This window comes from Triticum aestivum, chromosome 3B, assembly GCF_018294505.1.
Source record: "Triticum aestivum cultivar Chinese Spring chromosome 3B, IWGSC CS RefSeq v2.1, whole genome shotgun sequence".
NCBI classification, from domain to species: Eukaryota; Viridiplantae; Streptophyta; class Magnoliopsida; order Poales; family Poaceae; genus Triticum; species Triticum aestivum.
The window spans coordinates 756,955,058-756,972,239 of NC_057801.1; the positions used below are offsets into that span (position 1 = coordinate 756,955,058).

General features: G+C 44.2%; 1 protein-coding gene and 1 pseudogene across 1 annotated transcript; one reads left to right on the plus strand and one right to left on the minus strand.

Annotated features, from left to right (window-relative positions):
- Nucleotides 1-4,454: 4,454 nt before the first annotated feature.
- Nucleotides 4,455-10,377, plus strand: LOC123072240 (probable potassium transporter 2). The gene is made up of 10 exons (XM_044495806.1): nt 4,455-4,645; nt 5,355-5,592; nt 5,843-6,091; nt 6,198-6,248; nt 6,700-6,960; nt 7,061-7,113; nt 7,621-7,735; nt 7,820-8,074; nt 8,192-9,332; nt 10,089-10,377. Exons 1-9 carry the CDS (start codon nt 4,604-4,606, stop codon nt 9,280-9,282), a joined length of 2,355 nt encoding a protein of 784 aa, XP_044351741.1. The 5' UTR covers nt 4,455-4,603; the 3' UTR covers nt 9,283-9,332; nt 10,089-10,377.
- A 77-nt stretch (nt 10,378-10,454) lies between these two features.
- On the minus strand, nt 10,455-16,978 carry LOC123072239 (spermatogenesis-associated protein 20-like; annotated as a pseudogene).
- Between the last annotated feature and the right edge of the window lie 204 nt (nt 16,979-17,182).

Genomic DNA, 17,182 nt, shown 5'->3' on the forward strand with positions numbered 1-17,182 from the left:
GAAACCACCCAAAACTATTCCGGTGTCCGAACATAGTCATCCAATATATCGATCTTTATGTCTCGACCATTTCGAGACTCCTCGCCATGTCCGTGATCATATCCGGGACTTCGAACTACCTTCGGTACATCAAAACACAAAAACTCATAATACGGATCGTCACCGAACTTTAAGCGTGCGGACCCTACGGGTTCGAGAATGATGTAGACATGACCGAGACATGTCTCCAGTCAATAACCAATAGCGGAACCTGGATGCCCATATTGGCTCCTACATATTCTACGAAGATCTTTATCAGTCAAACCGCATAACAACATACATTGTTTCCTTTGTCATCGGTATGTTACTTTCCCGATATTCAATCGTCTGCATCTCAATACCTAGTTCAATCTCGTTACCGGCAAGTCTCTTTACTCGTTATGTAATGCATCATCCCGCAACTAACTCATTAGCTACATTGCTTGCAAGGCTTATAGTGATGTGCATTACCGAGAGGGCCCAGAGATACCTCTCCGACAATCGGAGTGACAAATCCTAATCTCGAAATACGCCAACTCAACATGTACCTTCGGAGACACCTGTAGCGCTCCTTTATAATCACCCAGTTACGTTGTGACGTTTGGTAGCACACAAAGTGTTCCTCCGGTAAACGGGAGTTGCATAATCTCATAGTCATAGGAACATGTATAAGTCATGAAGAAAGCAATAGCAACATACTAAATGATCAAGTGCTAAGCTAACGGAATGGGTCAAGTCAATCACATCATTCTCCTAATGATGTGATCCCGTTAATCAAATGACAACTCATGTCTATGGCTTGGAAACTCAACCATCTTTGATTAACGAGCTAGTCAAGTAGAGGCATACTAGTGACACTATGTTTGTCTATGTATTTACACATGTATTATGTTTCCGGTTAATACAATTCTAGCATGAATAATAAACATTTATCATGATATAAGGAAATAAATAATAACTTTATTATTGCCTCTAGGGCATATTTCATTCAGCCGGGGCTTGCCGCCGTGAAAACGGAGCCGGGGCTCCCCGTCGTGAAGACGGAGCCCGACACCGGGGAGCTCGACGATGCGGCTACCTTGAAATGGGCGCGCGATGACTGGGTTCACATGGGGACGGAGCATCAGCGCCGCGCCCTAGAGAAGTTCGAAGCTCGGCGTCGGGGCCGCAACGAGGGAGGCGGTGTCGTCCTCGATGACAGCGACGCCGGCAGGGCTCCAGCAGGGGCGGCCGCGTCAAGGAGGAGAAGGCCACCGCCGCCGACGACGAGGATAGCGGTGACGTCGGTGACTTCACCGTGCTCAGCGACATCTTCAGCCCGTAGTTGTAGTTTTGGCCTTTTTCTTAATAAATTTGTTATGTAAAATGTCGAACATGTCGAATATATGCTCAGTTTGCTGAATTTTAGCCGAACTTTGCCGAATACTCTTTTTTTAAACAAAAACAGCGTCTGGGGGCAGCCCTGGGGTCGGCAGTTGGGAACCCACTCGCCCCCACGCCGATTTTTATCGCCGGCTCGCCCCCAGGCATCGATTTTACGCGCCCCCTGGGGGACCAATGGTTGGAGATGCTCTTAGCCTCTGCTGACTGGGCTATTAACCTAGTCAACAGGGCCCACCAGTCAGCCCCTATGTGTGCTGACTAGGTACAACTCTGGGTGCACTTAGCATTTACTATTTTGAATAATTTGAATTTAATAATTAAAATAAATACAAAAAGTGTTTAATACTTTGAAAATTCATATAAAATAATGTATAACTCGGATGAAAACAATTTATATATGAAAGTTGCTCAAAAAATGTGACGAATCCGAATATGCTATCCAATCATCGGTCACATGTGTCTAACATGATGAAAGCCGGGAAAACATTCCCAGATGTTTTCCCGCTCCGTCTATAATGTGTAGCACCGCAATAGGTCACCGCTAGCACAACATATTGCCATGTCATGCATCGTGATGCATTTGTTTGCTTTATATTTATTGTTTCTTCCCCCTCTTCTCTCCGGTAGACCCCGAGACCGATGCTACTCCCGAGTATGACTACACCTCTAGCGTTCAGCCACTTGCTGCAGAGCTTCCAGGCAAGCAAAACCCCCTTGATCATCCCTATATCACCCATTCCTTCTCTCTCATGCTTGCATTAGATTTTGCTACTATTGTTCAATAGCTCCTATTCTGATGCATAGCCTACTTTTGCAACCCGCTATTGCTACCTTACCTACTATCCTATATGCTTAGTATAGGTTGGTTAGTGATCCATCAGTGACTACTCACCTTGTCACTATTTCCCCCGCTGTATTATCAGATGACTCGATCAACGTGATCGAAGTGCTGAGACCCTCACATCACCGACACCCCCTTAGTTGTACGACTCTGCAGAGTTACTATCGAGTGTCGAGGGTGATACCTCATAACACACTCCTGATCATATCTCTGTAGTGTAGTTGATCGGTCGTGGATTACGGAGGGTGATTCCTCCTTCACCACTCCCGATAACAACTCTGTCATGCAACACCTCAAGAGTGAACCCTTCGAGGGTGATTCCTCCAAGGCCACCTTGACGGTTGCATTGAGTGGGAATCCATCGAGGGTGATTCCTCGGATTTCCCCATTGATATTATGGACACGGATACCTTGACTTTACCTCATTTCCTTGTTGAAGTTGGGTCGGCCTAGAGGGGTACCCACGAGAGATACCGGACTCAGGTTGACTAGGAGGGTACCCGCAAGATAATTACGCGGCATGATCAGGCAGTCTTGGCCCTTGCCATAAGTCTGCGAGACGTGGTGATGGGACCACAGATTGTGGATCATTGCTTGTCTCCACGCGCTCCCAAGACACTAACGTGTTTGGATATGTGATCCGGGTAGGCCTCTAGCCTTTTCGCACTAACTGCCACGCGGGAATAAGTATGGGTAGTCAGCGTCGTATGATTGTTCTGAAAGCTCATTGACGTCAGTAGTTTAGCGGCACGCGCCCGGGTGGTCTACATAAGCACCTGCTTTGTATAAAGAGGTAGCCAGGACTGATCCCGTTTGTCCTCACAATGTGCAGGATTGCAAAGGATGATTGGCCCTTGACCCCTTTGCATTTAGGATGTACACTGGCGTGCTGACCTCTTTGTTGAGCCTAGGTAGGACTACATTGTGTCGATCAACCGAGGTCGGGCATGACCCAGAAAATTGTGTTCGACCGGAGTTAATCGAGCGTGTTGGGTAAGTTGGTGCACCCCTGTAGGGAAGTATATCTATTCGAATAGCCATGTCAACGGTAATGGACACTCGGAGTTGTATCCCGATCTATTACAACTAGAATTGTATACTAGAGACACTATATGGATATGATGGGTCCGGGATTGCTTTCTCACAGGGAGTCGAGGAAGGATCTCTGGAAGTTGCTACAACATACTTATTACTTATGTTATGCTAATCTGCACTCTTCTAATGCTGCAAGATGCTGCGAGATGCTAGTCTTCGATAGGCTAGGTCTTCCCTTCTATTCTGACATTTCTGCAGTCTAGTCCAAAGGTATAGCCCATTCCTTTGATATCGATGCATACTTAGTATAGATCTGATGTAAGTCTTGTAGGTACTTTGGATGAGTACTCATGGTTGCTTTGCTACCTCTTTTCCCCTCTACCTGATTGCTGCGATCAGATGACGGAGCCTAGGAGTCAGCTGATCCCGCCAATGACTACTACTATCCCGACGGAGCCTACTACTACGTGGAGACCACCGACGACCAGAAGTAGTTAGGAGGCTCCCAGGCAGGAGGTCTGTGCCTTTTTGATCTAGTTATCATTGTTATGCTAGCCTTCTTAAGGCATACTTGTTTACTTATGTCTGTACTCAGGCATTGTTGCTTCCGCTGACTCTTTTGTATCCGAGCCCTCGAGGCCCCTAGCTTGTAATATAAAGCTTGTATTATTTTATTTGTGTCTAGAGTTGTGTCGTGATATCTTCCCGTGAGTCTCTGATCTTGATCGTGCGCATTTGCGTGTATGATTAGTGCACGATTAAGTCGGGGGCGTCACAAGGCGGGGTGCTGGATCTTGGTCGACGACGCATGTCGCACTGCTCTCCCTTGAGTATGGCTTCTCTCCCCAACCTATGGGGTACCGACTTCTTTCCCCGTGGGAACAACGCGGGTCGTGGTAGGGTTACCCCCAATCTGATCCAACCAAATGTCTCGGCCAGTCTCCCTAGGCCAACCCAACTCGTGGTTCTTCGACCCGGGGAAACAACGGCGATCCCCCCCCCCGCCCGCGGATCCTCCCTTGCAACCAAACAAAGCCCAAATGAGCAATAAAGCCTTGAGATATGCAATAACCCCACATAGCAAGGGCTCTAAATGCAAGCTATCCATGAACAAGGGCATGATTGAGAATAAGAGAAGGAAAATAGCATACGGTGGTTCCTATAACGAAGGGGCACAATGGTAATCTTGTTCCCGCAACAGTACAATGGAATCGACCGATGATCCGCAGCCTCTCCCTCCCCGCCCCCGTGTTCTATAACTCCACGGAATCGCGCTCCACCGCCGGCCGGACACCTCGCGCCGCCGCCGCCGCCTGAGTGCGATCCATGGACGCCGAGGCCGGCGCCGCCGCCGCCCAGCAGCTTCCGGTACGCGCCCCGCGGCTCCCTCCCTCTCGTCTCCCCCCGCTCTCAACATTTCTCTCCGCATTGCTCGTTGGCGCTGATTGGACCCGACGCGAACCGGGCGGAGCCCTGAATCAGGGCCGGTTTCTCCTGCGCCGGGAATGGTTCGGGGTGGGATGTGGAGGTCTGGCGGGGGATCAGGGAATCCGCGGCTCCTACGGGAGATCTTATGTCTCCGTTCATCCATCCATCCATCCATTTCGATTTGATTTTTCCCGGGGTTCGATTGGAATGGGTTCGCCGCAGTTAGCATTTTGTTCTTTGTTTCAATCTTTCTCGACTAGATTTGGGTTTGGCATTTTTGTTTTAGCTGTGAATGAATGGTATGGGTTAGTGTTCACCACCTTTTGCAGAAGCAAATTATTTTGGGTAAGATTTGATTCTACAAGTGAGGAATGGCATTTCTATGACGAACCAAATGCCTCTGTGGGTTAACAATCACATTGTAATCATAGTGAGGGTCTGATTGCCATCAGTATAAAAGAATGGTTAAAAATACAGAGAAGTGCCAGTTTCCATATCTTCAGGCAGGACATTTTATTCTTTTTAAGTTCCAGATGATAGAAAAGAAGAGCTATGATCTCGCATATTGTAGTTATCAAGGATAACTCATCTGAATCTATACTCTGCCACAAAATGATTTTTTTAACTGCTCTGTCATGCATTTTTTCAGTGGAGGCAGCACTACAGGAATCTACTACTGCTAGCATACCAGAGCTTCGGTGTTGTTTATGGGGACCTAAGCACATCACCTCTGTATGTGTATAAAAGTACATTCTCAGGAAGGCTCCGGCAGTACCAAGATGAACAGACAGTATATGGTGTACTTTCCCTGATATTTTGGACCTTCACACTTGTTCCTTTGCTCAAGTATGTCATTATCGTATTGAGCGCTGATGACAATGGCGAAGGTACACCATAATTCCTTTGTAAGAAGTTGTTTCTCTTTTATGCGTGTCATCATGAAGTTCATATTGTTGTAGCTGGTTGGCAAATTTCTATAAACATACTCACATGGAGATCATAATAAATCACCTTATGAACAAAAAGCATTTAACACGTTTACTTACATACCCCCCCCCCCCCCCCCCCAACACCAACACACACAAATTTGCTCTTGGTCAATCGAGGAGAAATAAGCAGCTGCTGACACTTTTGTAGGTGGGCCATTTGCTCTGTATTCGCTCCTCTGCAGGCATGCAAAGCTTAGCTTGATTCCGAATCAACAAGCAGCGGATGAGGAGTTATCTACATACTACAGAGATGGGTTTGCAGCTCAGCATGAATCTTCACCCTGGCTAAGAAGGTTCCTAGAGAAGCACAAAACTGTCAAAACCGGACTTCTTGTTGTAGTTCTCTGTGCTGCTAGCATGGTGATCGGTGATGGTGTCCTTACTCCAGCAATCTCAGGTGGATACTACCATCATCTGTTGGTTACCTTCCATGTCAATGCACAATTCTGGTTATTAACCTCTGTGTATGCTTACCGTGTTTTTTTCTGCTCCTTTCCTTGCAGTCCTGTCATCTATGTCTGGGTTGCAAGTTCGAGCTACTGGTTTACAGGAACGTAAGTACAACTCGTCTCTTTGAAATGTGAACTCGTAAGGCAAAGTATTTAAACACATGTGCTTGTGTGGAGTATTATGAGATATGGTACCCTTTGGTTATATTTCTGTATTACTACATATTTTGTCATTTGGTTGCACTTGATGTGCTACCCATAGCACATCATGTCTATAGCACGATGCACTGTATGGTGGAAAATTTAAGGTCTACTGTATTGCATATGTGCTGTGAGCATGTGGCTGTCTCTTCAAATACTACATTGTACATATATCCTTAGTTTTCAAATACTAGTCTGTGTATTTCAAAAACGTTTTGTGTAATATATCTGGACATTAGATTCTGTTATTGTATAGTCAGATTATGCATCCTTATTTTCCAAACACTTCGTTGGAACTTTGGGCTTATTATATTCTTAGGCTTGACTGCTATAAGCACAATTTATTTCTATACAGGTTCTGTGGTGCTTCTTTCATGCATTGTATTGGTTGGTTTATTTTCCTTGCAACACCGAGGTACTCAGAAGGTAGCATTCATGTTCGCACCAATTGTCATCATCTGGCTCCTTTGCATTGGTGGAATTGGATTGTACAACATAGTTCATTGGAACCCAAACATATACCAAGCAATCTCTCCATATTACATTGTTAAGTTCTTTAGGACAACCGGTACAGATGGCTGGATTGCTCTAGGAGGAATACTGCTTTCTATGACAGGTTAGTAACTGTCAACATATACAGGGGGTAAAATTGTGCTTTGCGTGTACATTCTGTAGTAAAAAACCAGCAACAATTTATGTTTTCTTTCCCATTACAGGCAGTGAAGCTATGTTTGCTGACCTCGGTCATTTTACAAGTGCATCTGTCAGGGTAAGTTGAACTAGTGATGATCTTCTATCTGTTAATTTCTGCAGTGAAAACTTCCCACTGGATGTATAGATCCTTTTATGTTTATAATTATATTCGGGTGTGGTGCTGTGTGACAAAGCAGCCATGAAGAAATAACTCTGGGAAAATATTTTTGCCAAATGCTTTAAGCTTAAAAGCAGCAGAAAAGTTCGTAATACCAAACAGCCTTTCTGTGAAAAGAGATTGATTTAACCTGCATATTTTAAAGAATGGATGACATTTCCCAAAGAACCTAGTTAGGTTCTTTGTTGTGTACCAAATTGTTGCTTTCATCTAATGCTTTTGTGATGCTCTAATCGATTCCATGACGTTAAAGCATTGAAACCGCCTGGATAATACTAATGCCTCTCTTATTATACTCATAATTTACAATTTCTATTTGCTTAAACTATACCTGCCCTTCTGGCACACTTTGCTGTTGAACCTGTATCTTTTTGGAGACATAACCTGGGTTTCTCCTTGTTGCAGCTAGCTTTTATTACCATCATATATCCATGTCTTATATTGCAATATATGGGCCAAGCAGCATTTTTATCAAAGAACATGTTTCACACACGCACAAGTTTTTATGACTCCATCCCAGGTTTTTGAACTTGTTTCTCACTCACCCCCCTCACCTTCGCTCCTTCCTCTCTCCAATGTTATTAAAGTTTCAGTTGTCATCCAGGACCTGTATTTTGGCCTGTATTTGTGGTGGCCACTCTTGCTGCAGTTGTTGGAAGCCAGGCTGTGATTTCAGCAACATTCTCTATTGTAAAGCAGTGCCATGCTTTGGGATGTTTCCCACGGGTGAAGATTGTTCACACATCGAGGTGGATCCATGGGCAGATATACATTCCTGAAATAAATTGGATCCTTATGGTGCTATGTGTAGCTGTCACAGTTGCATTCGGTGATACAACCCTTATAGGAAATGCCTATGGTAAGCTTGTAATAACAATTGATGAGATTAAGATCTTTCTTGCACATAGACCTTTTGATTTTTCCAGCATTCTCATTTACTGATAGACTAACCATTGTCCATGGTTTATAATTTCAGGTATTGCTTGCATGACTGTTATGCTTGTTACAACATTCTTGATGTCATTTATCGTCATCTTTGTTTGGCAAAAGAACATAATATTTGCCTTGTTGTTTCTGTTATTCTTTGGATCCATTGAAACCGTGTATCTTTCCTCATCCCTCATGAAGGTTCGTCAGGGAGGATGGGTGCCTCTTGTGCTTGCTTTCATATTCATGTCTGTCATGTTCGTTTGGCACTATGGAACAAAGAAGAAGTACCAGTTTGATCTTCAGAACAAAGTGTCAATGAGATCAATCCTGTCTCTAGGTCCAAACCTCGGCATAGTTCGGGTTCCGGGAATTGGACTGATTTACACAGAACTGGTGACTGGTGTGCCTGCCATCTTCACACATTTTGTCACTAATCTCCCTGCCTTTCATGAAGTCCTAGTGTTTCTTTGTGTTAAGTCAGTACCAGTGCCGTATGTTCAACCAGATGAGCGATACCTTGTTGGTAGGATTGGACCTAAAGCGTATCGGATGTACCGTTGCATTGTCAGGTACGGTTACAAGGATGTGCAGAGAGATGATGAAAATTTTGAGAACATGTTAGTTATGAGCATTGCAAGGTTCATTATGATGGAAGCTGAGGATGTCTCGTCTTCAGCAAGTTATGATATTGCTAACGAGGGAAGAATGGCTGTGATAAGAACCACCGACGACGCTGGCACCCCACTGGGCATGAGAGATCTGGGTGGCCTAGCTGAGTCCATTTCTACCACGAGGAGCAGCAAATCCGAGAGCCTTCGAAGCTTGCAGTCCTCTTATGAGCAGGAATCACCGAGTGCAGGCCGGAGGCGCCGTGTTCGCTTCGAGCTGCCAAATGAGGACGCCATGGATCAGCAGGTGAAAGATGAGTTATTGGCACTCGTGGAGGCGAAACACGCAGGGGTTGCGTATATCATGGGCCATTCTTACATCAAAGCTAGGAGGAGCTCCAATTTCGTGAAGAAGTTTGCGATCGATGTTGCCTACTCTTTCCTCCGGAAGAACTGCAGAGGCCCATCAGTCTCACTGCATATCCCTCATATTAGTCTGATAGAAGTTGGTATGATTTACTATGTGTAGCCTGGTGGTCTTTTGTTCACAATGTGGGCATTCGGTGGCAACAAAGCATGGTGAGTTTGCTAGTCACCGGTTAAAACTGACTAGTTCCCTATTCGGATACCATTTGGATAATGCCTTCTTTTTTGGGGTTTGGGGGGGGGGGGGGGGGGGGGGGAGGATCCATGTCATTGGTAAGATGCTTACTGTTTATGTTCCATCGCAAGGGTCATAAAACATCCTTTATGCCATTGTCATCGTCCTCTGCTAGTTTCATCTGTCATTATTCCCCTTGCTTTTTGAAGTTGTGTTGGACATAAATTGTACGTAAACTTTTGGCTCCCTGGAGCATGTGTTGCCTGGATGAAAAAGGTAGTCTGGAAATATACTTTCTAATGTGAAAACATTGCGAAAAAGTCACCTGCTTTATACATGTGTTAATTATCATGGTGAAGAAGTAATATTCCTGTGTTCCTGTCCAAAAAGCAAACTAGTTGGAAGTACAAAAAAAAGCAACTATTTTGCCCCTAAATTTGCTTTTCCTCTCATTAAGTACTCTTAGTAAAATTCTGTAGGTATACTATGCTAGGTGCTCAAACAATTATGTCTCATTTTTTTCTAGAATATTCTAGACTTTGTGACTTTTGTTTCTTGTACCTGAGAACATGTGTTCCCGGTGCCCCTTTTTGACCCCTGATTTCGTAGTCAGATGATTGTCATTTCAGATATTGCTGTTGCTTTTGAAAGTATTGTCATTCTGGCATTGTTTCTTCTTTCTTGAACTGAATTGAAGGAGGTGTCTGATCAGAAACATTTTCCTCCCTTTCCAGTGCCACCTGTGAAGCCCTATTGCTTTATGTCTCTGGAGTTCAAGCTGCAATCTCTAGGATGGAATGCTGCACTGCATCTAGCTGTCCAAATGGTCTCAGTTTCAGTCTGGTGGAGATGAAGGCGCTGTGCATGTTAATATCGCTTGTCAGCCCTAATAAAACGCCATACTCGTATCAGTGATCGTAGCTTCTTCTTTTTGGTTATATTTACTGTTTTACATACTTGTACTTCTTCTTTTGGGAACGACGTGAAGTAAATCGATTTTGTCGCATAAATTTTGCTGCTTTCCCCCTTAATCTGTATAAATTTTGCCACTTTCCCTGTAACCTATCTGCGATGAGAAGCCTAGAATGGTGTCATCCAAATTCCTGTGAAACCATTCACCGTACTGTCTTTTATTTCATCCTTTATTCATAAAGTGTCATGTACACAAAGCAAGCCTCCCTGTGCAAACATATGAAATGCATGCACACAACACAAGTGTGACCTACTCCCTCCGTTCCTAAATACTTGTCTTTCTAGGCATTTCAACAAGTGACTACATACGGAGCAAAATGAGTGAATCTACACTGCATCCGTATGTAGTAGTCATTTGAAATGTCTAGAAAGACAAGTATTTAGGAACGGAGGGAGTACAAGTCTAGCCTTGTATTTTACTGGGAACATCTATATACAACTGCCAAATGAAAGGTCTTGAGCTATGTCGATATGGCACACGCATGAACTACATAAGCTCTGCAAACATGTAAATGCGACACAAACTTGCGGGGAAACAAGACTGTTATTCACATGCAGCAAGGCGGTGGAGCATCAAACAGCTGAACCCGCAGCAGCCACCGTCTTGTTGAGCAGCTCACGGAGCGTGCCTGGAGAGGTCACCGGAGGACTGCACTTGAACTCTTGGCACACATGCGCCACCGCTGGCTTCCCCGATGGGCTGCTCCGTGCCATCTGCGCGATGTTCGCATTGTTGCTCTCCCAGAATGCCATCTCTTCCATGTTGCTGGCATCTATCTGGATCACCTGGAGAAATGAAAGATGTATCCTGGTCGGTAATAACAGGGGTACTATATTGAACATATGATACAACCACTTAGTTCATCACTCACGGTTCTGTTTGGGTCGTATGACGAGAATGCAGCAGCGACCATGTCTTGAAACTCTGGAGATGCTTTATTCCCCACCAGCACTACCTGCTTCCTTGACGGGACACTGAGCATGTCTGCTGCGCAGCACATCAGCGGCAATGCTATGCCAAGTTCTTTCAGTCTAGTCTCAAACACCGCCTGCAAAGCAGCAAAACCATAAGCAAGCATGTCGATGTTACTCATCATTTCTGATTTAAATGACTTGGCAATAACAAAAAAGTACCTGCCATTTCTATCTGTATGATATGAAACCAAACTACTGCTGCAATATAGTGCATAGAAACATAAAACTGGATAGGTACATACCAGGAGATGTTCAACATTGCGTTTGTAGCCTTCAGATTTTGTAGCATCAAATATACTGGACAATCTGACCATGTTGATCGCTGCCATCGAGTTTCCAGAAGGCTCTGCGCAGAAGGCTCTGCGCCATCATAATCTTCTTTAACACGCAGAAGGACAGAAGGGTCTTCTCCAGGGGTATTGAAATAGCCACCCCCTTGTTTGTCCAAGAACAATTCATCCTGTAATGTTTGTAGTCATGACAAAGTATTATGCAAGGGGCGTGAAATATAACATCGAGGCATTTAACAAGTGTGCTTCACTTGCCTGAATGACTTGCAGCTCGATAGCCCACAGAAGCCACTCTATCTTACCACCATATTCATAGAGATCCAGCAAGCCATTGATTAAGAAGGCATAATCATCTAAAAATCCTGGTGCTTTTGCTGGGCCATTTCGATAACTATGTTGCAACCTTTTTGTGTTTGCATCATAGAGTTTTTCCTTTATAAAGTTTGCTGCCTTTTCTGCAACTTGAAGATATTCTACTGGCTGCAAAAATATCCAGAAATATGGGTGGTCAATAAACAAATTCATGACTAGCTACAGTTGGACAGTGAATAAACTTGGTGATGTAAAGCAGGTGAACGCAGAAATCCAGCACATGAATTCCTCCACTACACACGAAGGGGAGATAGCTTTTTAGACCTGATACAAAACAACATAAATGGCTACTTGCTGCAGAAGAGGTCCCCATACAACATCATGGTGTTTTCTTTGTCTTTGTCATACACGACGTAACATAATAGACAGTTTCATTCTAACAGTTTTGAACAGATGTATGGGCCTGCATTCCCAGGGATAGGTTTGAACAATGAAGTCTGGATTAGAAAAGTATGACAAAGACTTGAAGAAAGCAGGGATGGATAAAAGCTCCTGCCATATTGATTGGCTAATCATGCACAGTCACATAACTATAATAACACGAGTTCATGTCAACGACAGAAAATAAAAATGCAATATTCAGAGAATGGAGCACAAAACTTACGTCGCATCCTGCTACAGGGAAATAAAATTTGGTTCCAGGTGGTCCTGACTTCAAAATTTGTGAAGCTCTTGCAAAGGCAGATATTGCTAATCCATTCCATGAAACAATAACCTAAAAAAAATCATATTTAGTAGATTATTATGTAACCAGATTAAAAACAAGCTGCTGTCAACATGTAGACAAGAACCTTGTCGTCCAAATGTGGTCTTGGCCTTTTTGATCGGACATCAAACAACTTCTGTCTGCATTCCCCCAGGATTCCATAATATTCATCAACAGACTTGCCATACTTCGATGCCATCAATGAACCCGGTCTTCTTTCTATTAACACATTTTTACCACTGAACTCGTTGTGAGGATCACTCATCCCCGAAAGGTCACAGTTGCCAGAAGATTTAACATAGTAGTGGTTCTTGAACAGCTCCGCGTTCTCCCCAAGTGTGTCTTCGATCTATATGACAAATATTAGACAGCTTGAGCATGCAATATACCAGAAGTTGAGGCTAATGAATAAATCAACAAATATAAAATACTCCCTCCGTCCCAAAATTCTTGTCTTAGATTTGTCTAAATACGGATGTATCAAGTCACGTTTTAGTATTAGATACATCCGTATCTAGACGAATCTAAGACAAGAATTTTGGGACGGAGGGAGTATATAGCTGCCTGGGATCCTGGTCTTTGCTTCAGTGACAGGAGCATATGGTGGCTGGTAGCAAGAAGTTGGGAACGTTACAGCCTTATAGGGGATCTATCACCAAATATGGTTGACAGTTTAGCGATAGGCTTTGTACTGACCAAGTTTTTAGTGACTTGACAGCCTGTTGATTTTAGTTTATTCAAACTTCTGTGACCTTCTAATAAATTGAGTTGTGTGCATCTTCAGCTGCAGAGTCTGTGTGAGTTATTCTTCTATTTTGAATAAAATATAGTAGAACTATTCAATAAAATTCTGCATAGCACCAAGTAGGTACTAACTACATGAGAACAACTTGCATAAAATTATTGATTATTAGGAGGTAGGCATCAGACTAACCAGTCTTTAGAGCCGGTATGTGTAAGACTAGGCAATGGTTACAGAGTCCAGTCGCTAATGGTACGACTTGAGTCCTATTTGTAAGTACATTTATTGTGGAACAAGAGCAGAGGAGACAATAATTGTCTTTTCAACTTGGATTATCATCTAGCTGAAGTGCAAGCCTGTGTAAAGAGCTCCAATATGTATAAAGTTTTTTCGAGAAACCAGCAAGAGTGTATAAAGTGACTACGATGTAAACTCAAAGTCAACAGCAGGCGGACTTACATGATGGTATGCGACAGTTTGAACTTAAAGGCCATTTTACAAGGAGCGGGCAGGGGTATGCATTAAATAGAAAAGGTATGCACTACTAAGTATGTACCTCTTGACTTGTCCACACATAGAAAGAACCCTCTTTTTTTCTTGGAGCACCTTCATATTCTGCACTGTCAGCATCTTCTGCTGAGAAAATTTCACCATCTTCTCCAATCATGTCTCTCCTCAAGTAATCAAGTATATCACGTGCAACTGAAGAATAATACTCATCTCCTGTGATAACATATGTATCCAAGTATACATTGGCTATCTGTCCCTGGTCGTACAGCATCTTCTCAAAATGTGGAACTGCGCACAGAGAGAAAATATGAGAGACGAATTCTGCAAATACGTGAAAAGAAAATGTCTCCTTGAGATTAAAGTGAACTTACCATGCCAGCACTCGTCCACACTATATCTATGAAAGCCACCCCCAACATGGTCATGAACTCCACCTCTAGCCATACATTGCAGTGTATGAGTTACCATCTTCATTATGTTTTGGGCTTCACTCTCCTGCCTAGCTTCCATGTGTTTCCGGAATTTATAGAGCATTATGCAATCTTCAACAGGTCTTGGAAACTTGGGAGCAGAGCCAAATCCACCAAACTTTGGGTCATAACTGCTTGCTAACTGCATGGATATAAGGTGCAGGGCTGTTACGGCAAATAAGCTAGCTAGTTAAGAAAAATTAAGAGCTGAAAGAGGTAAGTGAGATCCTGATAGGCTATGACTAAGCTAGTGGCGCTGAGTTAAGGATGTTTAGTGCCCTAACAAGACATGAAATAAATCAGGAACCAGGATACGCCATCCAGGAAAAATGCAGTTTAGCTATTGCACTGTTGTTAACTCAATCGAGCAATCAGTTCACTCAGTCAGTCTCGCCAGCTGTTCGTGTAGAAGTTCATAGTAGTAGCATACAGAAAAATAAAGTTGGAATACTTCTCAAACCTTTTCAACACATTGATCTATATAAAGAACAGCCACATCATTTGGCACATCTTGAGAGCTAGCCTTGGCAGATAATGCATCTCTAAGTTGCTCGATGACCACATTTCCTGACTTCTCAAGCGCATCACGTTTAGTATCCCAGGCTTCCTTGACCTTTCTGAAGAGAAGTTATGAGCAAAACTGTCAGCTTATGTATGAGCAATCAACTTCAGAAATGAGGTATTTGAGCTGATACCTTAAAATAGTCTTGAACCCAGGTCTTCCATACTTATCATCTGGTGGAAAGTATGTACCGCCCATCAAAGGCTTTAAGTTAGGTGATAAAAAGACGGTCAAAGGCCAACCACCACCGCCGTACAGCGCTGACACATATGTCATATAAACCTAGAGAATGTGACAGTGTCGTCAGTCAAGAACTGGTGTAAGAGAAAACCTCTCAAAAGTGTGACAATAGAAAAACAGGAAAATAAAGCCTGCGACCCAAAAGTGACGGCATGTTTTTCTACATTTGATCACTAAAAAACAGAATACCTTGTCAACATCTGGCCGCTCTTCACGATCCACCTGTCAAAACTAATAATCAGAAAGAAGAATTGCAGTTACATTGCATGTGCATAACTTCCACACATCGAAAGACATGTAATGAGTGGGAAGTAAAACAATTAGCAACTAGTGCTTATAAACACGACACTACCTTGATGCTAACAAACCAATCATTTAGAATCTTAGCAACTTCTTCATTCTCAAAAGACTCCACCTCCATTACATGACACCTTTAACATTCAGCCAATAATAAAAACTGCGGTTAACATCTTTATACTGTGCAAATAAGTCACGAGAAACATGGAACGACAGATGCTAAAGACAACTCACCAATGGCATGTACTATAGCCAACTTCACGGACACATCCACATTTCCCATGCAGCAAAAGAAGGATGTTAAGATAGAACAAAAGGACTAACTAAATTTGTACTCCCTCCGTCCGGAAATACTTGTCATCAGAATGAATAAAAGGGGATGTATCTAGATGTATTTTAGTTCTAGATACATCCCTTTTTATCCATTTTGATGACAAGTATTTCCGGACGGAGGGAGTATTACGCAAGTCACAAGTAGGTTTGCTTTACTAAAATGAAACAGATGAATTTGAATGAATCTAGCCTTAGTTTGAACTTGGCAACATTCATCCACTACACAACTATTTATTAGAAATTCTACAGAGCCGGATTGGCAGTCATTCCTCTGCCCCGAACTATAGCACCACCAGTTGGTAATTGATCAAACACAATTGTTCACGAAAATACCACATCAAGGAATCAGTCCACTACGCAACGCTATCATAATTGTCCCATAATCTAATCAATTATAGCGGCATAAAATGAAGCAGAACACTATACTCGTATTTTGCAGAGTGCATTACTTGACAGAAAGATGGGGATGTCCAATTTGCGAGCCTTCTCGAAAGCCTCATCTCCCCAAGGATACCAGTCAACCTGCACATGGAATCAGTAAGCATGCAAGTTCAACAATGGTACCTACAATCCACAGAATCCAAAATCCACTAGAGAGCAAGCATTTGTCTCAGCTAGCTGTTTCAGAAGGATCTGAAATTTCAGGATGTAAACTCGCAGCATAGCTCGACCACGTTTGTAGCTGAGCACTCTTCGGTCACACGCAGCCAAAAATACAGCAAGTGCTCCCCGAACCAGGCGAGCGCGAAGGAGCACGCGCGCGACCGCAAGGTGCTCGGCGGAATCCCCCCGCGGGGGAGGGAACCCACGGCGCGACCGCGCGAGCAGACGGAAGGAGGGCCTCGGTGGGGTGGAGTGGAGCGGAGTGGAGGGGTCGCTCACCGGGTTGTGCGCGTGCTGCAGCAGGTAGGGGCTGTGCTCGGCGGCTAGGCGGTTCGGCTTCCGGCCGCCGCCGGGCGCGGCGGTGGAGGAGGAGGACGACGACGACATGGCGGCGGCGGCGATGAAGCGGAGGGGCGAGGAGCAGGAGCTGGGGCGGTGGCGGAGGCGGAGGAGACGCGTGGAGAGCATGGGAGGGGGGCGGAGGGGCGGGGGGAGGAGGCAGGATATGACCCGGGCGAGAGCGGCGGGCGGCGCCATGCGTCCCCTGCTTAGCGGCGACACGTCCACGCCCCACAGCGGCAGAGGCAGGTCGGCTTGCCAAGGTGTCACTGCGCTCTGGGCCCACCACCGCTCGTCAAAACGATGGTACTGCTACATCGCGAGGGCTATGCCCCGCGTACTGCGAGTGCTAAGTTTTTTTTCTAAGGAATCTCGTCAACTTTATTCATTCAAGAAATGTTCAAAGGTACTCCATGC

Bases quoted from the DNA above. Each gene is read 5' to 3' on its own strand.
- LOC123072240 (XM_044495806.1), top strand. From the start codon at position 4,604: ATGGACGCCGAGGCCGGCGCCGCCGCCGCCCAGCAGCTTCCG. The intron at 7,114-7,620 runs GTAAGTTGAACT...TCCTTGTTGCAG, and splicing joins TTACAAGTGCATCTGTCAGG to CTAGCTTTTATTACCATCAT. The intron at 7,736-7,819 runs GTTTTTGAACTT...GTTGTCATCCAG, and splicing joins TTTTTATGACTCCATCCCAG to GACCTGTATTTTGGCCTGTA.